This window comes from Centropristis striata, chromosome 8 (genome assembly GCF_030273125.1).
Source record: "Centropristis striata isolate RG_2023a ecotype Rhode Island chromosome 8, C.striata_1.0, whole genome shotgun sequence".
Classification (NCBI taxonomy): Eukaryota; Metazoa; Chordata; class Actinopteri; order Perciformes; family Serranidae; genus Centropristis; species Centropristis striata.
Window position 1 is genome coordinate 1454684 of NC_081524.1, and position 25869 is coordinate 1480552.

General features: G+C 38.5%; 1 protein-coding gene across 1 annotated transcript in view; it reads right to left on the reverse strand.

The window, feature by feature from the left end:
* Positions 1-998: 998 nt before the first annotated feature.
* The window catches only part of LOC131975708 (DENN domain-containing protein 4B-like), a 47014-nt gene continuing 22143 nt past the window's right edge, over positions 999-25869 (reverse strand). Inside the window, exons 6-29 of the mRNA XM_059338450.1 lie at positions 24686-24927; positions 23771-23837; positions 22681-22739; positions 21553-21697; positions 20873-21048; positions 19511-19611; positions 18395-18610; positions 17058-17203; positions 16121-16254; positions 15750-15864; positions 13326-13532; positions 13013-13141; positions 11740-11884; positions 11484-11639; positions 10620-10857; positions 9184-9469; positions 8881-8985; positions 8145-8320; positions 7905-8058; positions 7538-7777; positions 6915-7011; positions 6653-6818; positions 5961-6019; positions 999-4843 (exon numbers count right to left, since the gene is read on the reverse strand). Of these exons, the coding sequence (XP_059194433.1) occupies positions 4698-4843; positions 5961-6019; positions 6653-6818; positions 6915-7011; positions 7538-7777; positions 7905-8058; positions 8145-8320; positions 8881-8985; positions 9184-9469; positions 10620-10857; positions 11484-11639; positions 11740-11884; positions 13013-13141; positions 13326-13532; positions 15750-15864; positions 16121-16254; positions 17058-17203; positions 18395-18610; positions 19511-19611; positions 20873-21048; positions 21553-21697; positions 22681-22739; positions 23771-23837; positions 24686-24927 (3705 nt within the window). The 3' untranslated portion in view covers positions 999-4697. The remainder of the gene's footprint in view (positions 4844-5960; positions 6020-6652; positions 6819-6914; positions 7012-7537; positions 7778-7904; positions 8059-8144; positions 8321-8880; positions 8986-9183; positions 9470-10619; positions 10858-11483; positions 11640-11739; positions 11885-13012; positions 13142-13325; positions 13533-15749; positions 15865-16120; positions 16255-17057; positions 17204-18394; positions 18611-19510; positions 19612-20872; positions 21049-21552; positions 21698-22680; positions 22740-23770; positions 23838-24685; positions 24928-25869) is intronic.

Genomic DNA, 25869 nt, shown 5'->3' on the forward strand with positions numbered 1-25869 from the left:
GGGAAAAATTTTAATTAATTTATAGTAGATTGCTAAATAATAACTATATATTTAAAAAAAAAATACAGTTAAGATAAACATTAAATATTAGGACAATTTCTGATACATTGTATGTTTTAAAAAAAACTAAAATATTTACAATAAATTCAGTTTTTTTTAAATGTATATCTAAAGTCAGCTAATTAATTATCTGTGGCTGTAATATATAGATGTGTATCATAATTATGCACAATATCAATAAAACTTGGAGTTAAATAAATCATAAGTTGGAGAATCTATGAAATAAATCATAATAAGGCGGAAAATAACCATGAATGCATATTCAAAAAGTCATTAAATAATTCCTGTATTAGAACTTTTACTTAATTAAATTATATTAAATTAAATTAAGTTAAATTAAAGTAGATTAAATTAAATTAAATTGGATTAGATTAAGATAAATTAAATTAGATTAAGTTACATTAAACTAAATTGAATTAAATTAAAATGTATAGCGGGATTTTTTTATTGAAAACTTCATCACCTTATTTTCTTTCTTTTACAACTTTTACTAATTTTTCTCCTCATAAACTAATTATTTATACACACCAAAACAATGCAATCTACAGGAAATATTAGATTTCTACTTGTTTTATTTCACTTTCTAGCTGATAATTCCACTATTTGTGTGTCTGTTAAATTATTTCAGATGTTGTTTATTTTGGTATTTTTATGACTTGGCTGCTGTAAAAAATAAAAAGTCTCAATAGCACTAATAAAATCTATCACAAAATGTAATTTCAGTTAGTTTACCATGCTCTTATTCTGAAGGCAGACCTGTGTGACTTCCGGTTTGAGCTGCACCAACACTAACTCTCAGTAACTTGACGTCACAGAGTGAAATCAGCCTGATGATGAAATGAAGGATCATTTAGTGGAGTGTGTTAATTATAATAATTATATATGAAATCATCAATTAACTGATTAATTATAAATAAACAAAAAGCTGCACAAAAAGACACGTTTCGGGCTCATCCCGTCTTTTATTTTTGAAGTTTTTCTTAAAAAAACAAACATTTACAACTGAAATCACAGCCAAATATAAATTACAACAGCAAACACAGTTACCTAGTTTAAATACGTCGTCTCCTCCTCAAATCATCCGACAAATAAAAACAACCTGCGACACACCAAAGTCAAGTCAGATTCCTTTAAATTTAACTGAAAGAACTGCAGTCCGGTGCATTAAACTGTTAAACTGTACAGTGTGGGACAAAAACATCCAGCAGACACAAACCGTCACATTTTTTAAAAACTCCCTTTTTATCAACCGTAGACTTCCATTTTTACATTTTCTTTCAGCTTCAGTCAATATTTGTAGATTCAGATTGTGTGTTTTTTGCTCCGCGGCTCCAGTACGCAGCAGGAAACTAAAATATTTTAATTAAACCAGCAAATCTGTCCAAATCTGTCTGTCTGGCAAACTTTATTAAATTAAATAATGCAAAAACTGAATTATCATCGATCCATATGGCTTTTTCTCAGCTTCTGATGATTATTTTAACTGTTTAAGTTTTTTTATCTCGTTGAATATTTTTACTTTTTGCAAAACTTTTGATTAAATATAATTATTTTTAAGTGGAGATTTTGTTGGTTTGGAGCGTCACAAATGTAAACATCTGATGATTATTTCAGTTTTTTTGCAGTTTGTGGTTATAATAAATTATGTAATATTGGTGATTTATTAAAAGAAAACATGTCTGTGTTATGTCAGCTAAAATTACTGTTTTTGTCAAAGGAGTCTGGTGGCTTTAAAGAGATCTAAATATTTATTTTTATACACTTTTATGGGATTTTAGACACCTAAAAAAAATCAGTATTAGTTCAGGTGTGTGTTGTAGTTATAATATTTTACCTCTTTACCTGACAAAAACAGTAATTTTATCTCTCAGAACAAAAAAAGTTGCTGGTCAGACACATTTTGATTAAATAAATCATTATTGTTATATCATGATTTTAAGCTCAGATTTGGTTATTTTTCCTGATTGAAGTGTTGGTCACAAAAGTTTCTTTCAGGAATCTTCAGAAATATAAAGATCTGATGATTATTTCTGTTTTTACAGTTTGTGGTTGTGATAAATTATGTAATATTGGTGATTTATTAAAAGAAAACATGTCTGTGTTATGTCAGCTAAAATTACTGTTTTTGTCAAAGGAGTCTGGTGGCTTTAAGAGACCTAAATGAGAGCAAAACCTTTATTTTTAACCCTTATATTATTTTATGGTATTTTAGACACCTAAACAAATCAATATCAGTTAAAGTTTGTGTTATATTTATAATATTTTCTTCTCTTCACCTGCTGAACTGAAGCTTTTATCTGTGATCTCTTAAAAGTCACCAGACTTCACTGACTAAAACAGCAATTTTACTCAAAAAAAAAACAAAAAACAGGAGGCTGTTCTATCCTTTGTTTATGTTATTGTTATTATTTGTGCCATTTCTCATTATTACAACTTATGTTTTTGAATCCCTCATAAACTTAATTTTGTAATTTTCTCCCTGAAGTTCAGACATTTTCTCAAACTCCCTTTAATCCCATTGAAAGGAACAAAAAAACATGTAAAAAAAAAGGTAATAAAGGCAGAAACTTTGCAGCGGAGAGCGTCACATCGTCTGCATAATGTCAAAACCTGCTGACAGCACATTATTACACAAACTCTCCAGGTTTCATTCAGTCAGAAATAAACCATCTGCACTTTTTATAACACTGATTCTACACAGTTTAGACAGAGGGCATGATAATGAGCAGTAGATGTAATAATGTGATGCTTTTAAATCGTCGTAAGTTTAAATTTAAACATGTTTAAAAGGAGATTTTCTGTCATGATGATGAGTTGTTACATTAATCAGAAGTTATGACGCCTCCAGCCTTCAAACAGAAACTGATCTTCTCGTCATTCTGTAACAAAAAATTAGTCAAATCAACAACTTCCTCCCATCGAAAAGAAGCAAAGACGTCGGTGAAAGTTATTCAGAGCTGAGACAGAAATGGAAGGTGGAAAAAACAGAAGATCTGGAGATTTAAGGAGTGTGAAAGAATCTTCTTGTGTTGAACGATGGAAAACTTCAGACTTTATTTCTTCTCAGAAACCACAGAAGGAACGTTGGGAGAGGTCCAACATGTTCAGCTCTTGTTCTTCACAGAGACGATCAGAAGATTTCCTCATGATCAACTTTTGTTTACAAACCAAAGAGACGGATAGATGGATGGGAAGTGTCCAGGAGTTTGAAGTCTTCTTGAAGTGTATCTGGGTGTCTGGAGTGTTTCCTGGAGGCTCTGCTCTGGATTTTGGATCCTTCTTTGACCTTTTTTTTTTTTGCAAAAAATCCCAACTGTCGTCCTTGATGTACAACTCAATCTATTCCTCTTTCAGTCCTGCAGAAGATTCCCTCATGATGAACTTTTGTCTATAAACCAAAGAGATGGATGGGTGGGAAGTTTCTTGGAGTTTGAAGTCTTCTTGAAGTTTCGTTTCGTGTCTGGAGTGTTTCCTGGATCCTTGTTTGACTTTTTTTAGCGAATTAAATCCCAACTGTCGTCCTTGGTCTCCACACTCACATTAACTCTGACATAATACAACTCTATCTTTCCAAGATTCCCTCATGATGAACTTTTGTTGACAAACCAAGGAGACGGATTGATCTGCAGTGTCCTGGAGTTTGATGTCTTCTTGAGGCTTATTTTGGTGTCTGGAGTGTTTCCTGGAGGCTCTGCTCTGCCTTTTGGATCCTTGTTCAAATAAAATCCCATCTGTCGTCCTTAGTCTCCACGTTCCCACTTCCAGTCCTGCAGAAGATTTCCTCATGATCAACTCTTGTTGACAAACCAAAGAGATAGATGGATGGATTTGAAGTTTTGTGAAGTTTGAAGTCTTGAGGTTTGTTTAGTGTCTGGAGTGTTTCCTGGATGTTCTGCTCTGCAATTTGGATCCTTGTTTGACCTTTCTTTTTTGCAAAAAATCCCAATTGTCGTCCTTGGTCTCCACGCTCCCAGTAACTCATCATACAACTCAAACTTTCCCTCTTTCAGTCCTGCAGAAGATTCCCTCATGATGAACTTTTGTTTACAAACCAATGAGACGAATGGATGTGAAGCTTCCTTCTTGAAGTTTCGTTTCGTGTTTCCTGGATACTCGACTTTGACCTTTTTTTTCGAATTAAATCCCAGCTGTCTTCCTTGTTCTCCACGCTCACAGTTACTCATCATACAACTAAACTCTCCCTCTTTCAGTCCTGCAGAAGATTCCCTCTGCTCCCATTCTGTGCATTTAAAAAAAAACAAAAAAACAGGGAAAACAAAGAGTTCACACCGACACAGCTGATCCCTCGACATGCACCGACCCCGAGCTTCCAACAGTTTTCTCGCGCTGCAGACCGACGCTCTCGGATCTCGACTCAGTTTGTTTCTGCTCCAGATCGGCTCCGTCTGCTGCAGCCGGATCAACTTTCAGGATCTTAAATGAGGACAAAGAGCCGCTGGGTTGACATCGACGAGGCGGGCGTGGCTACAGAGGGCGGGATCATCCACCAGGGGGCAGCAGAGAGGTGAAGGATACGAGCAGGTGGAGGCAGCGGAGGCTGGCGGCGCCGTCTCTACGCTCCCTCGGGGACGGACGGACGCTGCGGCGGGCTTCGGGGACGCCGTCCTCCCGGGTCATCAGCACTCGAGCGGCGGGTGGAAGCAGCGCCGGCAGTCGACGGCTTTGGGGCTCGGAGGCTGCGCTCGCTTCTTACGCAGCTCCTCTCGGCCCAGAGTGCCGCTGAGCCGAGAGTACGCCGCCTTGTACTTCTTATCGAACGCAGCTGCAGGGAGAGAAGAGAGGAACACGTAAAGACGACAAAAACATTTGCAACAACATCATTTTACTCCAAAAAAAGAACAAGAGAGGCTGTTCTATCGTTTGTTTATGTTGTTTGTGCTGTTTCTCATTATTACAACTTATGTTTTTTTCTCCAGTTGGTGTAAACAGGCATCTAGAACCTGATCATGTAATAACTTCCCGATAATGTAATAAAGTGCATTTCACAATAATGTAATACACTTTTTTTTACCAATAATGTAATAAAGTACAACACCAAGCACCTTTAGATTTCAAGAAGCTGTTGAATGCATTTGTGTTGTCATGGATACCTTGTTGGTGAAAAACGGATGAACGGGTCAAAAGTTAATAAAGATTCAACTTTGACCTGTTGGTGGCGCTAGAGCTCTCTACACAGTATCACCACTCGAACCCAAGTAATGGGTGGTCTGCTGTTAAATTATTACAATATTGGGGAATTATTACATTATCAGGACTTGAGAAATTAAGGCTAACCTGATAATGTAATAACCTCCATTAATGTTATACTTTATTACATTATTGGTAAAAAAGTGTATTACATTATTGGGAAATGCACTTTATTACATTATCGAGACTTTATTACATTATCATGTTTTATTACATTTTCAATGGACTCAAGTGGAGATTTTTATTACATTATCGGGGTTATTACATTATCAGGTTCTACAAGGCTTCTACACAAACAAACACATCTTCATCAGAAAACAAAAAGCTGTTTCTGAAGCGTCCATCAATGAATCCCTCATGAACTTAATTTTGTCATTTTCTCCCTGAAGTTCAGACATTTTCAAACTCCCTTTAATCCCATTGCAAAGGAAAAAAAAACATGTTAAATAAGGTAATAAAGGCAGAAACTTTGCAGCGCAGAGCGTCACATCGTCAGCATAATGTCAAAACCTGCTGACGGCACGTTATTACACAAACTCTACAGGTTTCATTCAGTCAGAAATAAACCATCTGCACTCTTTATAAGATGATTACTGCAGTGAATCATAAGATTTTTATTTAACCCTGACTGATGAAATTATCAGAAGACATTTCCTGGAAACTGGAGATGAGCAGAAAGACGTCAGACTCACCGACGTGGTCTTTGCCCATCGCTGCCAGCGTGAGGAAGAGGAACTCTCTGTACAGACTCCTGTCAACACACACACACACACACACACACACACACACACACACACACACACACGATAAACAACGTTAGGATCTCATGTTTATTCTGCAGAGATTTCTTTCCCTGTCTACAGTTAGTCGTGTTTCTATTAGGTCAGGTCGGAGAAAAAAATAAAGATGAGGAAATAAAAAATAATAATTATTATTTTTATTTTATTTATTTATTTATTTTTGTCTTTCGTCAGTAAAATATCTAAAAAATGATTTTTAAAAAACTAACAAAAAAAATGATTAGAAAAAGAAACTAAAAAAAAAAGATTTTTAAAAAACTAATAAAAAATGATTAAAAATGACATTTCAAAAAAAAAAATTGATTAAAAACTAACCTAAAATTATTGGAAAAAAACAAAACAAACTAACCAAAAAATGATAAAAAAAGAAAAAAAGAAAAATAATAACAAAAACTAACCAAAAAGTTAGAAAAAAATCGAGAAAAAAGAGATACATAAAACATTATATTTATAATAGTTAAAAAAACCACATATATTTTGCATTGCAGAATTAGCCTCTAATAGGCAGTAACACACGCTCACATTGTTATATATTTACGGTGTTTGCAGTGTAAATATTTGTGTGTGTGAACGTGGATCCTGACCTCTGCGTCCAGGCCGAGCCCGGCTGTTTGGCGAGCGTGTCCAGGAAGAGGGTGACGGCTTTGTGCACCTCGTTCATGCCGACCCAGCGCAGCACCTCCTCCAGGAAGGCCAGCGTGAACGGGTGGTTATGTCTCCGCCAGCTGTAGCTCCTCATCGGGACGCCGCCTGGAGGAGGAAAAGAGACGGGACAGGAAGTTAAACATGGGACAAACAGTTTCTCTCTGTTATTCTGCTCTGTGTGTGTTTTTGTTTGTGTCATACTGTGGATCCTCCAGAGGACGTAGAGGGGCGGCCACTGGTCCATGTCGGGGGTCAGTGTGTCCCAGAGGAGTCTAACCCTCACCGCAGAGTTCTCCGACTGGAAAACAAAAAAAAAAGTTTGATAAGCACAACGAATATTCTCTTCTGACACCTTTCTGACCCTGATGACACCGTGTCATACCCTGTGGTCGTACCCTCTGGTCGTACCCTGTGGTTGTACCCTCTGGTCGTACCCTGTGGTCGTACCCTCTGGTCCTACCCTGTGGTTGTACCCTCTGGTCGTACCCTGTGGTCGTACCCTGTGGTCGTACCCTCTGGTCCTACCCTGTGGTTGTACCCTCTGGTCGTACCCTGTGGTCGTACCCTGTGGTCGTACCCTCTGGTCCTACCCTCTGGTTGTACCCTGTGGTCGTACCCTCTGGTCCTACCCTGTGGTTGTACCCTCTGGTCGTACCCTCTGGTCCTACCCTGTGGTCGTACCCTCTGGTCCTACCCTGTGGTCGTACCCCCTGATCGTACCCTCTGGTCCTACCATGTGGTTGTACCCCCTGGTCCTACCCTCCGGATGTACCCTCTGGTGGTACCCCCTGGTCCTACCCCGTAGTCCTACCCTCTGGTCGTACCTGTGTGAGCTGGCTGACCAGCGGCGAGGCCCGGACCAGCTGCAGCAGGTTGCTGGGCAGGCCGAGGCGCTGGAAGTACCACACCAGGTTCCAGAAGATGATGGAGTGGTTGTCCAGGAACTGGAGCTGGGCCAGCACCGCCTCGCCCTCGTTCTCCAGCAGACTTTCCAGCTCCTTCCTCAGGACCAGAGGGCTCAGGTAGGCCACCGTCACCTGGGGGGCGGGGCCCGCCGACGAGCCCTGACAGGAGCGGGACAGGAGGGATTGAACAATATAAATACACAAAATAGAAAGCATAACACAATACAACAATGTCCTGTTTGAAATGTTACCAGATCAGGTAAGTGACAAAGATTGTGTGTGTTACCGAGGTGGTCCTGCTGGTCTCGGAGTAGCTGCTGGTCTCGGAGCTGGAGTCATCACTCAGACCGTTACAGTGTCGCAGCGACGCCTCCGGACCACCGGGGGGCCTCACTGCGCTCTCCACCTCGTCCTCCACGTTCCAGTTGGAGCGCTCGGCGCTGAGAGAGGAGGACAGAGAGGAAGACTCAGAATAAAGCGACCACGGAGTAACGACCGCTCCGGTACCGCGGCGGGAGTCTCGTACCTGCCGACGGGTCCGAGGTCGCAGATCTCGGCGTTGAGGAACGGAACGAAGGACGCGCTGCAGAACGGACATGACGAGTTCAGGTTGGAGTCGTCGGACGTCCAGCCGGCCATGATCTCCTCGTCGTAAACCAGAGAGTTACAGCTGCGACACAGAGAGCAGCTGGACATCAGCACCTGCAGGCAGAGGAGGCGGGGCCACAGAGCGGAGGCGGGGCCACAGACATGAGGGGTGGGGCCACATTGAGGGGGCGGGGTCAATTTAGGAAGGGGCGGAGTCAGATAGGAGAGGGGTGGGGTCACAGAGAGGAAAAAAATAATTAATTAATAAATTAAAGACCTAAAACCTTTCACAACACATAAACTAATAAAAGACTAATTTTATTTTTTTTATTATAAATTAATCATAGACCTTAACATCTTACAATAAATAAAAACTTTTTATAAACTCAAAACTAATTTTTTTAAATAATAAATATTTAACTTGTGACAATGACTTTTTTATAGGTTATAACCTAAAAATATTTATTATTTAATCATAAATTAATTAGAGGCCTAAAACCTTTAATAATAAATAAATAATAATGAAAACATTTTAAGCATCTAAAAACCTTATAATCTAATAAAACTATGATATATATACACATATATATATATAATACATTTATGACGAGGATTTTTCCAGCTGTTTCATATCCTGTATGTGTTTATTTAAGTGCAGAAGGAGCAACGTTTACCTCGAGCCCCGTCCCGTCCTGGTTGGCGTCCCAGGAGCGCCGCAGTGGGTAGGCGGGACTCGGCATGTCCGTCAAGTCCAAGTCACTTCCTACAGACAGCGAGCTCTGAGAGAGACGAGACAGACGGGAAATCACAGAGAAAATCAACCAATCACTGCAGAGGGATCATCTTACAATACATTTTGAAGAGGAGCCCGTAAAAATTAATGAAAAAATTGCGGTTTACAGCCCTTTGAATATTTATTTGAGAATAGATTCAAAGTCAAACGGGAACAGAATTATAAATCCGGTTAGAGCTCTGACCTCTGAGGTGGCGTTGACCAGCCTGTCTTTGGCCTTCAGCAGCGTTTCAGCCACCTGAGCCTTCCTGGACTGCCTCTGATCAGAAACCCTTCGTCCCACGCCTCCTCCTCCTCCTGGCCGCCGGTCGTCCACGCTGGCGGCCCGGCGGACGTTGACGCGGTGTCTGGTCGGCGTGAGGAGCTGCTGCAGCTTCCCTGCCAGACCTCCTCGGCTCGGCGACGACACGTTGTTGTAGTTCTCGTCGACGCCTTTATTCCTGCTGGCCGAGTCTCGAGTCCCAGCCGGTCTGCAGAGGGAGACGGAAACCAGACAGAGTCAGAGGACCTTCTGCCTGGTAACAGGAGGGTTTAACCCTTTTATTGAGTTTGCTTGTAAGAGCCACTATCTACTCTCCACCAGGCTTCTTCCTATTATTCTCGTTTTTTTTTCGGTCAACTACTCCTCCCAGAGTTTTGGTCTCACAAACACTAAAAAGGTATCAAATCGACCAGCTCGGCCATGACAAGTGTGCTGTGACTTTTGTAAGGGTTTCAGCAAAAAGTTTTCAAATTATTCATTAAAAACACGCCAAAAAATCCCCCCCAATATTACCCTATGGAGATGATAGAGTGGATGACATCATCGCTAGAGTGCAGATACCACTCTACAGAAATAATTTATAGATATAAACGTAGTAAAATGTGTGTTCTCCCTCACATTGGTGTGGTAAAGCTGTCAGTTCTAGTTTGGGCGTAGGACCACAGATGAACCACCAACACCACCCACAGCCCCATAGACCTCCATGGGGAAAAGGAGGGAACATTTCTGGAGGAAAGCAGAGCTACCAGTTTCTTCTGATCGCTCTCAAAAAACAATTTCTTCATTTTTCTTCACAAAACACAGATGTAGACGTTCAGGAAGAACTGAGGATGCTCAAAGTGAAGAACTGAGGATGCTCAAAGTGAAGTCGGATCAATAATAGGAGCTACGGTTTGGACAAAAAGTGTCAATTTATGGGTGAGAGTCACGGGGCAGAGTCAAGCACACTCAAAATTTCTTTAGAAATTCTCTAGTTTTAACTATCGTCTGATGTCTGGATCTGAAGTAATTAAAGAAACAAGCTCAGCAGACATTAGCAGCAGCTCCAGGACGTCCTGTGTGCACCAAACATCAGAACAGCAACAGAAAAACACAGATTTTTTACATGAAGCTGTTTTATTCAGAGTTTTCACTGGTTTTATTCAGCAGGTCTGTTTTTCTGAGGATAATTCTGCTCATAAATGATGAACCCTGAAGGAATCCTGACAGGAGAAACTGACTGATGACAGCATGTCTTGATGGAGAATCCCACATCAGCACATATTTTAAATATTAGTGAGGAAAAATCTCTGAAACTGACATCAGACCCAAAAATAAATGAGTAAGGATCTATTGATGGAATAATAATATGGACCGACCTGCCGTCCCTCTCGGCCGGCTGGCAGCTGCAGTCCGGCTCGGAGTCGGCCGACTCGGCGCACTCCTTGTAGAAGGTGGAGAGGCAGACCTGACTGCGCCGCACCACCACGCCACCGGGGGGCGCCGGCGGCGGGGTGGACGTGTCTCTGCGGCCCATCGGGGGTTTACGGGAGACGGCGTCGCTGCAGCCGTTGGTCCCGGCGTTACGGAGGATCGTCTTGTTACAGAGCTTCACCTCTGAGGGGCGAGAGAGAGACGAGTCACAACTACACACTGGACCGGTGTACTGCAGACAGTTTATTCTTTATATCTGTTGTAAGACTTGCAGCAGTTCAGTACATTTGCTTCAGTTGATCCCTACAAAAGGTTAAAAGTGGCAAATCTACAAGAAGAAAAGTCACAGATTTATGAGAAAAAAAGTGGCAAATACATCTCATAAATCTACTTTTTGTCTTTTATATTTGCCACTTTTTTTCCTCATAAATCTGCAACTTTTTTATCGTAGATTTGCCACTTTAAATCTCATAAATCTACTACTTTTTTCTCGCTGATTCTCAAGTTTTAACCTCACAAATCTGTGACTTTTTTCTCATAGATTTGCCACTATTAATCTCATAAATCTTCGACTTTTTTCTCACATATTTGTCAATTTTAATCTCATAAATCTGTGACTGTTTTATCGTAGATTTGCCACTTTTAAATTCATAAATCTGCAACTTTTGTCTCCTAGATTTTCCACTTTTAATCTCACATATCTGCCACTTTTTTCTTGTATATTTGCCCTTTAATGTCCTCACTACGCTGGTTTCAAACTGCTGAAAGCCCACTAAAAACATGTTTATAACCAAAAGAAGACTAGTTACTGTCGCTGGGCGTCTTCATGCTGCTCAGGCTGCTGCTCTTCACCAGCGAGCCGGTCAGAGACTCGTGGCTCGAGCTCTCTGATAGGCCGCTCCAACTGGACTGACGAATCAGAGAGGAGTGGGGGCGGAGCCTCTGGTCGGCGTCCATCATCGCTTCTTTAAGACAGAAAAGAATAAAATAAGATGCTGTTCTTTAATATTTGGTGACTAAAGATAAAGAACAGAGACGAGAGATGTCTCCAGAATGTCTCCTGACCTCCCCGCGACCCCACCGAGCCACTCTTCTGCCGGCGTTTGATTGGCTGCCTGAACTGAGCCACGGCCAATAGGACGTTCCTGAGCTTGGCCCAGCGGAGACGTCCGCCCTGATTGGTGGACGGCCACTTGCTCTCCAGCACGGCCTGAGGACAGATAAGAGGACAGAGGACACCTGATCACACACATCGTTCAAACTAAAACTGTAATAAAGTGTTCAGTGTGTTTATATTCTGGAGAATTGGGACAAAGTCTTCATGTTTTTGTTGTTGATCTTTAATTGGGCTTGTAAAATGTACTTTAACCCTCTGAGCTCAAACAAACCTCAAAAGTAAACTTTCTTTAAAAAAACGAAAAACGCCAAAAGTCAGAAGCCCCTTCCATAGGTCCGTTTCATGCCGGAACATTTACATCTCTGTAACGCCTTTCCTCCACTATGAACGAATGCTGAACGTGAATTAACTGGCATTGCTAACTGTGCACAGTGTCCGCCGCTGATTGTAAACAAACGGAGATCGCTAAGTGAACACCTCCTGCTGCAGCACATACACACTGTACTGTTAAAGAGCTAACTGTTAGCACCGCTGCTGCTGTTCTGACAACCGTCTCCTCCCACTATCTTCCACTTCGTTCTGCAACACCAGACTGCACTATGAAAGGGTACAAATATCACTTTGCCTTAGTGGGATCACTATGAACAGCCTAAGGTGAAAAGCCGGCACAGATCTTTCCGGCAATATAGCGGGACATTTGTAGGACCGCACTACGAAAAGGGCTAGAGTTTGAACTTTCTGACGGTCCTTGAACAGATCATTGTTCACGAAAGTTTACGTTATAAAAAGTGACCAAAACAAAGCTTAAAATAGTGACATTTCTGTCAGAATCTCTTTATTCTGTGTGTGTGTGTGTGTGTGTACCTTGTTGTAGTATCCGGCTGTGTGTGTGTGTGTGTGTACCTTGTTGTAGTATCCAGCTGTGTGTGTGTGTGTGTGTGTGTACCTTGTTGTAGTATCCGGCTGTGTGTGTATGTGTGTGTGTGTGTGTGTGTGTGTACACCTTGTTGTAGTATCCGACTGTGTGTGTGTGTGTGTGAGTGAGTGTGTGTGTGTGTGTGCACCTTGTTGTAGTATCCGTGTGTGTGTGTGTGTGTGTGTGTGTGTGTGTTTGTGTGTACCTTGTTGTAGTATCTGTATGTGTGTGTGTGTGTGTGTGTACCTTGTTGTAGTATCCGGCTGTGTGTGTGTGTGTGTGTGTGTGTGTGTGTGTGTGTGTACCTTGTTGTAGTATCCGTATGTGATGGTGTTCGGAGTGATTCCAGCTTTCTTCATCTCCAGCAGAACTCTGACGGCGAGGACTGGCTGACCGTACTGACCACAGAGCTGCATCAGGATCCTGTAGCACACCTGGACACACACACACACACACACACACACACACACACACACACACACACACACACTTTAGCTTATTAACTCTAGAAGAATAACTCATCTTCTCCGTTTCCGGCTCTGGTTTTTGTCTCCTGGACCCAACCAATCCGAGTTCTGGGTACTAGAACCACGGTTCCAGCCGGAGAACGGGCCTCACCTCGTCGGGCAGGAACACCTTGCGGTTCTCCATGTGTTTGAGGACGTCGTAGGCCGTGTGCAGGGCGCGGACCTTGGCGGTCTCGGCCCGGACGAAGGTGGGCAGGTAGATGAACCAGAGGCCGTAGCAGTGACCCAGCAGACACTTGGACCACATGTCCGGCACCGCGGAGTACTTCTGGGCTCGCTTCTGGGCCAGCTTGATCTCCTGCCGGGTCAAAACACATGACATCACACATGACATCACACACTGCATATACACTTATAAATATATGACTTGATAAAATCAATCAATGTGGCATTTAATACACCAACAATAATGCTAAAAATAAATGTAGGCAACACTTTATCTAAAAATCCATCAAAACATTTTAAATAACTACAAATAAATGCATAAATAAAAATACAAAATCTCAATAAATAAATGAACCAACAATAATACTAAAAATAAATGTAGCCTTGCATTTTAATTAAATAGAAATAAATACTAAAATAAATTATGATTATTATTATTATTATTATTATTATTATTAAATATTAAAATTAAATCTTGGCGAAATATAATTTTAAAATGAATAAATTATTTTGAAATTAATTAATTAAAAAAATATTTGGAAGAATTAATGAATACATTTTAAATAACAATTAAATATAAAACAATAATAATTAATTAATCATTAAATACATGACTTGACAAATCAATGTGGCATTACATGTACCAAAAATAATACTAAAATAAATACACTAATCAATAAATAAATGGGAAAAATAAGTGAAAAAATAAATAAATTGGCAAATGAATACAAAGATCAATAAAGGAGAAATATTAATGGTGTCACGTTTTATGAATGCCCACATCATTTTTACCAATACGTTTGGTTCGTTCATTCATTTATCTATTTATTTTTATTATGGCAGCTTCGTTAATATCAACATCTGTTTACGAGATCTGAACATGAACTTTCCACTGATGGATTAAATGTTCTGGTCAAACATGGTTCGATCTATAAATAACTCGTGTGTTTGTGGTGTTGGACCTGAACCCTCCAACAGTCTCACAGTCTGTCTCCTGAATACTGGATGAGCTGTGAAATATTGATAATGACTCATTAAAATGAAATGATACATAGAAACACTGTTAACAAGCTTCCTGCTGTTCTTCAGTCTGGTAAACTGGGTCACCATGTAAACCTCTCAGAGCTCAGAGACAGAATTCACTTTCATCTCATTATTATTATTATTATTGTTATTACTGGATGTTTAGAATTCACTTTTTTTTTTACATTATCTAGCTGACGCTTTTGTCGAAAGCGACTTACAATAAGTGATTCAACCCGATGGTTTTAGCCTCAGACCACAGGAACCAAGTCAGAACAGAACTTTAAGAACAACTGGGACTGCTAGCATTAGCAGCCTAGCATTAGCAGCCTAGCATTAGCAGCGGAGTAGACCAGAGCTAAAGTCTTGAAGCGAATCAGCCACTGGTAACCAGTGGAAGGATGGAGGAGGTGCTGGTTGAAGACCAACCCAGCAGCTGCATTCTGGGTGAGTCTGGGGCGGCTGTGGTTCAGTTGGTAGAGAGGTCGCCCATTGATCAGAAGGTTGGTGGTTCGATTCCCGATACGATCCATGGCAGCCTACATGTCGAAGTATCCTTGGACTTGATACTGAACCCCAAAGATCCTCTAAAAACAATGTTCATCCCTCAATAAATGGAATTAGTCTGTTGGTGAGCGGTCATTTAAGTTTCTGCGGTAGGTCATGATTTGTCCCATTCTCAAGAACGGATGATATATCAACATCACACCTTCTAGGTGTCACACCTTTCTACTAGACTCTCGTCTAGTATGAAAGACTCTCCTCCAGTTGGGGCGGCTGTGGCTCAGTTGGTAGAGCGGTTTTCCAGTGATCGGAAGGTCGTGGTTCGATCCCCGACCATGTCAGCCTACATGTCGAGGTATCCTTGAACAAGATACTGAACCCCAAATGGCTCCTGATGCTGCGTCCATCAGTGTTCATCAGTTTATGTATACAGAGAAAAGGAGCGGACCAAGGACAGAGCCTTGAGGGACCCCGGTGGTGAGTGGACTGGGTTCTGACAAGAACCCCCCCAAGATAGGACTAGAGTAGAGACAGGGCAGAGCCAGATACTCCAGGTGGTGAAGGGTGGAGATGAGGATCTGATGATTTTTCTACAGGTTCCTTTAAATGCATCCACATTTTTATTTTTTAATTTGTGTCTTTTTCGGCTATTTTGACCATTTAAAAAATAAATAAAACTTAAGTTTTAAAAGTTCCGGCAGGTTGGGGGTTCTGAGGGTTAAACATACTTTCTGATGCATTTGAATATATATATAAATATAAAATAAATAAATATAAATATATGTGTAACGCTGTGTGTGTGTGTGTGTGTGTGTGGTTGTACCTGTTTTGTGCGGCGGGGGGCGGGGCTACTGGGGGCGCTGCCCTTGGCCGGGACCCGGAGCTGGTCCTGAGGCCGGTCGAAGAGCTCCGGCTTCAGGATGGGGAAGGTCTCATAACTGGACACACACACACACACACACAGTAAAAAACATGAGAAACAGACACACAAGGACGGGCAACGTGTTTACTGCGGGCTGTGTGTGTGTGTGCGTGTGTGTGTGTGTACCTGTAGAGGTGTGTGTGTGTGTGTGTGTGTGTGTGTGTGTGTGTGTACCTGTAGAGGGCTGTGTGTGTGTGTGTGTGTGTGTGTGTGTGTGTGTGTGTACCTGTAGAGGGCTGTGTGTGTGTGTGTGTGTGTGTGTGTGTGTGTACCTGTAGAGGGCGGGGCTCTCTGAGCCGTCGGCCTCTTGAGGTTCTTCTGGCGGCATGATGAAGACGGTGTGTTCTCCGCTGTGAGTCTCGTCCAGGTCGATCAGACGAACCTCCTCCGGCTTCTCCACGTCCACCTGACACAAACAACAACAACAACAACAGCAACACGTTCATACGTCTGTCTGTCTCATGTGACATCACACACTGCAGCAGGAACACAACAGACACACACTTTGTAGAAAATAATACATTAAGAAACTAATTTACAATTAAATGTACCTAAAATAATACTTAAAATAAATAAAATATAATGAATTAATATATTTTAATTAAATACAAATAAATGCTAAAATAAATTATTATTTTATTACTAGTATTACACATTAAAATTTAATCTTGGAACTTTAAAAATGAATAAACACATTTAAAATTAATTTTAAAAATGTGTGAAAAAATAAATTATTACATTTTAAATAAGAATTAAATACAAAACATAAATAAATAATTATAAGTAATTAATAATTAATAAATTAATGAATATATGACTTGATAAATAAACCAATATTAAATTAAATACAGCTAAAATAAATCAATATGACATTAAATACACCAAAAATAATATTAAAAATAAATGTGGGCAACACTTAATTTAAAACGTATAAATACATTTTAAATAAATACAAATAAATTCATAAATAAATAAAAAATCACAATAAATAAATACGCTGTTACGTGTTTTTTTTATTATTAATAATAATAATAATAATTATTATTATTATAATAATTTTTTTATTATTAGTAGACACATTTTGGTCTCTGCAGCTCGCGTGAATCATTAAAACCTCAGGGTTGTTGTTTATCTGCATGAGACGCGTCCCTGTAAACCACAACAACGTTATTTTCTGTCCTCAGCTGCGTCTGAAATCCTCCTTCTGACCTTTTGGACGCACTCGTCGAAGAACTCGAGGCAGGCGTGTCTGTCGCTGACGAAGGAACACTCCTCGATGAACTGAGTGAACATCTGAGTCCTCGTCAGCTGAGAGAAGAACTTCTGCTGCGTCCGGTCCCGAGACTTCAGGAACCCTGCAGGAGGAACAGGATCCATCATTAACTGGAGCTGAATAAAGAGATTTATCTGTGATTTAATGAGAATAAATAGATCTAAAGGAGATGAAATAACTCCAACATGATGCTGAGTTGATGATTTGTCAGGTCTGTCTGTTAAAACGATGGTTTTCTACATGGAGTCTAATGCAGCAGAGCTTTAAATCAATGGGTGTGATTCATGAGGGAGTTTTTATTTTATAGATATTTCTGTTTTTTATTTTGTTTTGACATTTTTGACAGATGTTTTTAAACATGTTTTTGACTTTTTTTTTTTTTTACTGTATTTTGTTACATTTTCAAAAAACATTATTAAACAGTTTGTTTTGTGCATTTTCCCCTTTCTTTCTTAAAAATTTTAATTTTTAAAAACATCTTTTTTTAAGTGTTGTTTGTACAGTGTTTAATCTTTTTTCAAAACCTTTTTTAAACAGTTTGTTTGTTTTTAGGGTTTTTTAAAACTATTTTTTTATTATTGCATTTTTTTAAAACATTTTTTTAACAGTGTTATTAAGCGTTGTTTGTACTGTGTTTTATTTTCTTAAAAAAATGTTTTAACAGTTTGTTTTTTAGTATTTATTTTTTTTACAGTTGTTTTATTATTACTGTATTTACTTTTTATAGTTTGTATTGTTTTATTTTACCATTTTTAACTTATTTTTAAACTGTCGGAACAGTTTTTTAAACTTTTTAACAGATTTTTGCTGGAGGCAGTATCAAAATGACCAAAAAAAGACACAAAATTACTATTAAAAAAATACACAAAATTACTATGAAAAAAAGACACAAAATGAGCAAAAAAAGACACAAAATTACTAAAAAAGAGACAAAATTACGATTAAAAAAGACAAAAAATGACTAAAAAAGACACAAAATGACTAAAAAAAGACACAAAATGACTATTAAAAAAAGACACAAAATGACTATTAAAAAAAGACACAAAATGACAAAAAAATACACAAAATGACCAAAAAAATACCCAGAATTACCAAAAAAAGACACACAATTATTAAAAAAAAAGACACAAATTTACTATATATTTGTATACTGCAAATACCCAACTACTTCATGTTCATTTAACAGCCTTATGTCTGTAAACTGTTCTGTGAGTTAGTTCATTTTGAGGAAACATCCATAAAAACAGAACCCAGTAGAGTGAGAGAGTCTGACCCTGCAGGTTGAAGAGGGAGCTGCAGTCGGTGGTGGTGTCTGAAGGAGCCTGTGTGATGGGCAGCAGGAAGGTCCTGTATCCTCTCAGCAGGCAGCTCATGAAGCGGAGGAAGGCCTCCTGGATCTCCAGCTCCAGCTGCTTCTGGCTGCGGTAGATCTGGTCGTAGTCGGTGAGCAGGAACTCCAGCGTGGCCTCCTCCTGGCCCGGAGTACAAACTGCAGGGAGGAGAACAAACAAACACTGTCTGATGAAAAGAAATACGTCTTTTAAGATAAGAAGAGCCAATAATTATTAATCATTAATACTTGAACCACAACAAGACCTTTAATGGAGCTTTTTGCTCTTTTTATATTTTTCTCTCTGCATCCGTGTGTTTCAACAAGTGTCACAAATGTTGTAAAAAAACAAAAAACAAACACAAAATGACCAGAAATAAAGACCAAAAATCACAAAAAAAGACACAAAATTTCCAAAAAAGCAACCAAAAGAACAAAAATGACCAAATAACAATGTAAAATGACCAAAATAAGATTCCAAATTACCAGAGAAAGCCACAAAATGACCAAATCACAATATAAAAATGAGTTAAAAAAAGACACAAAACTAGCAAAAACTATGTAAAATGACCAAAAAAGATACAAAAAATAACCAAAAAAATATATAAAATGACTAAAAGCAGTTTTCTCCTCATATTAAAGTATTTCCATGTTTCCAGCCTCTCCTGTCCTCTCCCCTCTGCTCTGTGTAAACAGCCTCTCCCCTCTGCTCTGTGTAAACAGCCTCTCCTGTCCTCTCCTCTCAGCTCTGTGTAAACAGCCTCTCCTGTCCTCTCCTCTCAGCTCTGTGTAAACAGCCTCTCCTGTCCTCTCCTCTCAGCTCTGTGTAAGCAGCCTCTGAGAGGGAGATTGTGACACTAATATCAACATTTAACACAAGTAACGGCCACTTTTTATAACTTGTCAAACATTCGTAACTGATGATCCATTCAAGGACCGTTGTAAAGTTTAAATTCCGACAATGACACCTGTTTTTACAGTTTCTTGCTACAATGAACGTGTTTTTGGCGTTCTGACCAGTCATGGTTCGTTCAGAGGGGACTCGACCCTGTGACTCACTCTTCTCCAGGGTCTTGTGCAGGCTTGTCAGCGTGTTGAACAGAGTCTTGCCGTGCTTCCTGGGTAACGATCGCCATGACAACGGCTTCTTCTCGTCCGACCTGACGGATAACAGACAAAAAGGTTTTAAAAACTCCTCCAGAATCCCACATTCAGTAACACCAGCAGAGAGAAATCCAGAATGTGATGTGGTTTCAGAAACTTTTTGACATTCAGTAGATTGGTGTATTTTGTGCGATTGTCTGTTGAGCACTTGTGTTGTGTTGCTGCTTCTAGTGAGTCTAGTGTGTCAGCTATCCATCCTCTGAATGCTCCAGGTCTCTAGTTGGTGGTTGTTTCATGAGGCTGATTATCCAAGAGGACACAATAACACATTTACTGCCTTTCTCCTGGAACGTTATTGTGGTTGGTACCAATGAATCAGAGGACCCAGGATGGAGCCCTGCGGAACTCCGCATGTCATTTTTTCTCTCTATCTTCATGAGAAAACCTGTATGATTTCTACCGCAGACTACATTTGATTTAGCTCACTATTTTGCAATCTCTTTAGTGTTGTATTTTAACATTGTTTTGTGTTGTGTGTTAATACTGTGACTATACTCTTGTGTTGTATTGTGTTTTAAGAGTGTGAAACGTTGTTGCTGTTTGAAAGGCTTGTTTGTTTGAGTTGGATTGATGTTATTTGTTCCTACCCAGGGACTACAGATTAAATTTAGCTAGTAGCTAATTCTGGTATGGCTGAGAGCCATGCACTGTCCCTGTTAAACAAACAAACAAACAATAACCCATTTACTGCCTTTCTCATGGAACATTATTGTGGTTGGTACCAATGAATCAGAGGACCCAGGATGGAGCCCTGCGGAACTCCACATGTCATTTTTTTCTCGCTATCTTCATGAGAAAACCTGTATGATTTCTACCGCAAACTACATTTGATTTGCACAAGTAGGCATGTCTTTAAAGAGGAGACTTGTGGGTACAAATAGAACACATTTATATTCAGATATCCTGAGGTCAGAGGTCAAGAGTCTCAGCTTTACACTCAGACCTGATTTATGCAGCTCACAGACTGTTTAGGGACCCCAGGAGACACAAAGATTCAAACACAAGAGGACACAATAACACATTTACTGCATTTCTCCTGGAACATTATTGTGGTTGGTACCAATGAATTAGAGGACCCAGAATGGAGCCCTGCGGAACTCCACATGTCATTTTTGCTCGCTATCTTCCAAGAAAACCTGTATGATTTCTACCGTGACTTGTGGGGACCTGATTTATGCAGCTCTCAGAGTGTTTAGGGACCCCAGGAGGCTCAAAGATTCACATTTATTTTATGGACAGTGTGGCCGGTGGACTCACTGGAAGATGGTGTTGGTGTCCAGGTCGACACACACCACGTCGGTGGGCGGGTCGTACAGGTCGAAGTAGCTGGAGTGAACGCCGACGATGAACGGCATCGGCGCCAGCAGCACGTCGGCCATCTGCAGCGGACACAGCGGGATGTAGGGACACAGCCAGCGCAGCGGGAAGCTCATCTACAGGGACACATTTATTATAAACGTCTTATTAAACATCCACAGAGCTGAAGGACTCAAGGTTAACTTTCAGATACTCTGAACGACTATTTACACTTTAAACTCTGAAACATTAGAGGGAAAAATATTGTACTTTTTACGTAAGACAGTGTTAGATACTTTGCAGATTCCTGCAAATTGACCAAGTTCTCTTGGTCAATGCAATTGTTTGTAAAACTATTTTCTGATAACGACCGGGTTTATTCATTCATCTGTCACCAGTTCATTTATTTCATTTTTAACTCATTTCAATCTTCATATAGTCTCGTCCCTGATCTTGTATGTACTTTAACTGATGTTGAATGTGGTGTTTATGAGAATTGTGGTTGATTGTTCTTATTTTATCATGGTGCTGCCTTCTTGGCCAGGTTATTCTTGAAAAAGAGATTTTAATCTCAATGAATTTTACCTGGTTAAATAAAGGATATTGATTGATTGATTGATTGATTGATAATGGTGTCTTACGGAGACGAGTGCCTCGCTGACGGAGGTCAGCGTGTCGGGTCTCAGCGAGTGCAGCAGCAGCTTGTGTTCGGTGAGCGCCGCCAGCAGCAGCGTGCAGGCGTTCTCCGGCCCGAGGTTCTGCAGCAGCTTCAGGAAGCTCGCCCCGCTGGAAGATAAGATCATTTATTAGAACCTTCCACTGGACACGATGTGGAGATACGTGTCAATATAAACAGATAATTATTATTCTGTCACGTCTCTAAATGTGTGAGACACTTTGATTTAATGTTCATGTTGGATTTTTGTAGCAATGTGATTAAATACTCTGTCAGATATGTATGCCAAAAATAAATAAATAAATACCCAAATTCTAAATAAATCAATAAAAAAATACAAAAATGGGTTATTCAAGAAAGTGTGCTATGCAACACTAAATATTGATATAATATAAAACTATGTATAACAACAAAAAAGTATCTCCTCTGAAAATAAATGTTCTTGTTGCAAATTAAAAAATACTAATTAATATAAATAAATAAATGAATAACAATGTAACAATTATATCATACTTAATATAATTAAAATATAAAAAATAAAAATATAGAAATTAAATAGAACATATTACTTTATTATCAAAAAACAACAAAAAGTAAATAAAATATTTATTATACTGAGAATTAAAGTGTATATATTACAGCAATTTTACTGTGATATTACTGCAGTAGTACTGTGATATTACTGCAGTATTACTGTAATATTACTGTGATATTCCTGCAGTATTCCTGTGATATTACTGTGGTATTACTGTGATATTCCTGCAGTATTACTGTAATATTACTGTGATATTCCTGCAGTATTCCTGTGATATTACTGTGATATTCCTGCAGTATTCCTGTGATATTCCTGTGATATTACTGTGATATTACTGTGGTATTACTGTGATATTCCTGCAGTATTACTGTGGTATTCCTGTGATATTCCTGTGATATTCCTGCAGTATTACTGTGGTATTACTGTGATATTCCTGCGATATTCCTGCGATATTACTGTGATATTTCTGTGATATTACTGTGATATTACTGCAGTATTCCTGTGATATTACTGTGATATTCCTGTGATATTCCTGCAGTATTCCTGCAGTATTCCTACCTGAGGGGTAGTGGGGAGGAGACCGGCTGGCAGAGCAGCAGGTTGTCGTACGGAGAGAGCTGAAAGATAAAACCACAGTTAATACACAAACATAACTCTGTTCCTGGAAGGTGAATATTAATTCAACAATCAGGTTTGAAATAAATTAAACAAAACCACCAGTCAGGTAATTAAAAGAGAAATCTCCAAGATCTACTGACAGTTTGATTCTTTCTACGCTACAATTATAGAACACAAAAACAACCTGAGTGTTTTTAACTTGAGATAAAGGAGAAGAAGTCGAGACGGATGAATAGATTGTGGATAGAAACAAAAACTGGTGGACGTTCACATAAACGTGTCAAACATTTTGTTTCTGCTGCTCCAAACATCAAACAACCTCACTGAGAAAAATATTAAAACTCTCCCTTTAACTGACACTTTTCTTTAGATGTCTGATGTGATGTACCCAGATGGAAAAGCTTGAGCTGTGAGGCCAAAAAGCATCAAAAATGCTAAAAACTGTTAATTTGAAAAGTAGTTCTAGTTTCTAATAAGTATATCCACAACATTTTACATCTTGTGTGTAATAATCAGCAGCTCTGAGGGAGTCAGAGAGTTCATGGTGAACCTCGACACAAATATAAAACGCTTTATAGAGAAATAAAGCTGAGAAACAGGAAGTGAAGATCATCAGGAAGTTCAAGACTCAGCAGTTTATTGGCTTTTATCATTTTTACTATTATCACACAGAGAGATTTACAGATTTATTCTTTAATTCAGCAGCCGACCGATCATCAGAGAATTATTCTTTAATTGGAAGAATTATGTCAGAAATGTTATTAAATCAATGAGAACGGATCATTGATCAGTGATGGACGGTTACAAACGGTTACCGATGGTTACCGACGGTTACCAACGGTTACCAACGGTTACCAACGTCAGACTGAAGCTTCCTCTGATGTTTTATAGAACCTGTGATTTAAATAAAGTTTCTGTCAACTCAGCATGGATTACTTCTTGTTGTGGACATGTCAGAGTGTGTGTGTGTGTGTGTGTGTGTGTGTGTGTGTGTGTGTGTGTGTGTGTGTGTGTGTGTGTGTGTGTGTACCTGGACCAGGATGCGGGGTCTCTGTGGCGAGGGGAACGGGACGTTGTGCATGAAGCTGGAGATGTGTCTGCAGAGAATCAATGACGTGATTAATATTTGATCACCAAAATAAAGTGGAAAATTCACAAAAAGCTGCAAAGCTGCACAAAATAAGATGAAAAGAAACTCACAAAAAGAATAATCAAACAATACTACTCATTATTATTAATAAACTAAACACTAAGAAGGAATAAATATTTCTAACTTTATGTGTTTGTGCTGTAATAAAAAAAAAAATCCAAATTGTAAATTAACAAATAAAAAAGCAAAACTGGTAAAAAAATATATAATGATTTAAAACTACATAGAACATTTTTTAAAAAACTATTTCACTCACAACTTCTGCAAATTAAATATGCTAATAATAATAATAATAATAATAATAATAAAGGGATAATCAAGAAAAAAGTCTTATCATGATAAAAAAAAACTATGTAAAAACAATTTTTTTTTAAATATCTAAAAATGTATATCATCAGAAAATATTAATAAAAATATTTACTTAACTTATTATTTTATTATCAATGAGGATTAAATGGGAATAAAAATAAAGGAATAAATGAGTATTCCCTTTTTCAAAAATAATGGATTATTTTTATTTATTTGATTTTTTATTTAATATTTTATTTATTGAAAATTAACGATATCAACAATAATGTAACGAAAATTAAGAAAAAGTCCCATAATGACACCACAAAAAAAATATCTTGAGAAAAATATCTAAAAGTGTTAATCTCTTAATAATCTGGAGACTCAAAGAAGCAAAAATATTCATGAATTAAATCAGAACATTTGACTGGATGGAGTTGATGTGCTAAATGAATCAGATCTGCTTTAATGTGGAGGATAATAATATTAATATTAATGAGCTCGTACTTCTCCAGCGGCAGGACGTGGGGCCCAGAGATGGAGTATCTGTAGACGAAGGTGAGGAACTTCTGGAAGACGGTGAAGAAGGGCCAGTGGGACAGAACACAGATGCTCTTCTTCACCTGCAGGCTGCGGCTGGTAATCGGCCGCCGGTCGACCACGCTGAGCAGGCCCAGACGCACGCTCTGCCGCTCCGACAGCAGCTCCCGCGAGAACGACTCGTAGAACTGGATGGCTGCTCCGTACACCTGCAGGAGTTATCATTATTATTATTATTATTATTATTATTATTATTATCATTATTATAATAATAGAGAACGACTCGTAGAACTGGATGGCTGCTCCGTACACCTGCAGCAGGTATTATTATTATTATTATTATTATTATCATTATTATTATTATTATTATTATTATCATTATTATTATTATTATTATTATTATTATTATTATTATTATTATTATTATAAAGAACGACTTGTAGAACTGGATGGCTGCTCCGTACACCTGCAGGAGGTATTATTATTATTATTATTATCATTATTATTATCATTATTATTATTATTATCATTATTATTATTATTATTATTATTATTATCATTATTATCATTATTATTATTATTATTATTATCATTATTATCATTATTATTATTATCATTATTATTATTATTATTATTATTATTATTATCATTATTATTATTATTATTATTATTATCATTATTATCATTATTATTATTATCATTATTATTATTATTATTATTATCATTATTATAATAATAGAGAACGACTCGTAGAACTGGATGGCTGCTCCGTACACCTGCAGGAGGTATTAATATTATTATTATCATCATTATTATTATTATTATTATAGAGAACGACTCGTAGAACTGGATGGCTGCTCCGTACACCTGCAGGAGGTATTATTATTATTATTATTATCATTATTATTATTATTATTATAGAGAACGACTCGTAGAACTGGATGGCTGCTCCGTACACCTGCAGGGGTTATTATTATTATTATTATTATTATTATTATTATTATCATTATTATTATTATTATTATTATTATTATTATCATTATTATCATTATTATTATTATTATTATTATTATCATTATTATTATCATTATTATTATTATTATTATTATTATTATTATAGAGAACGACTCATAGAACTGGATGGCTGCTCC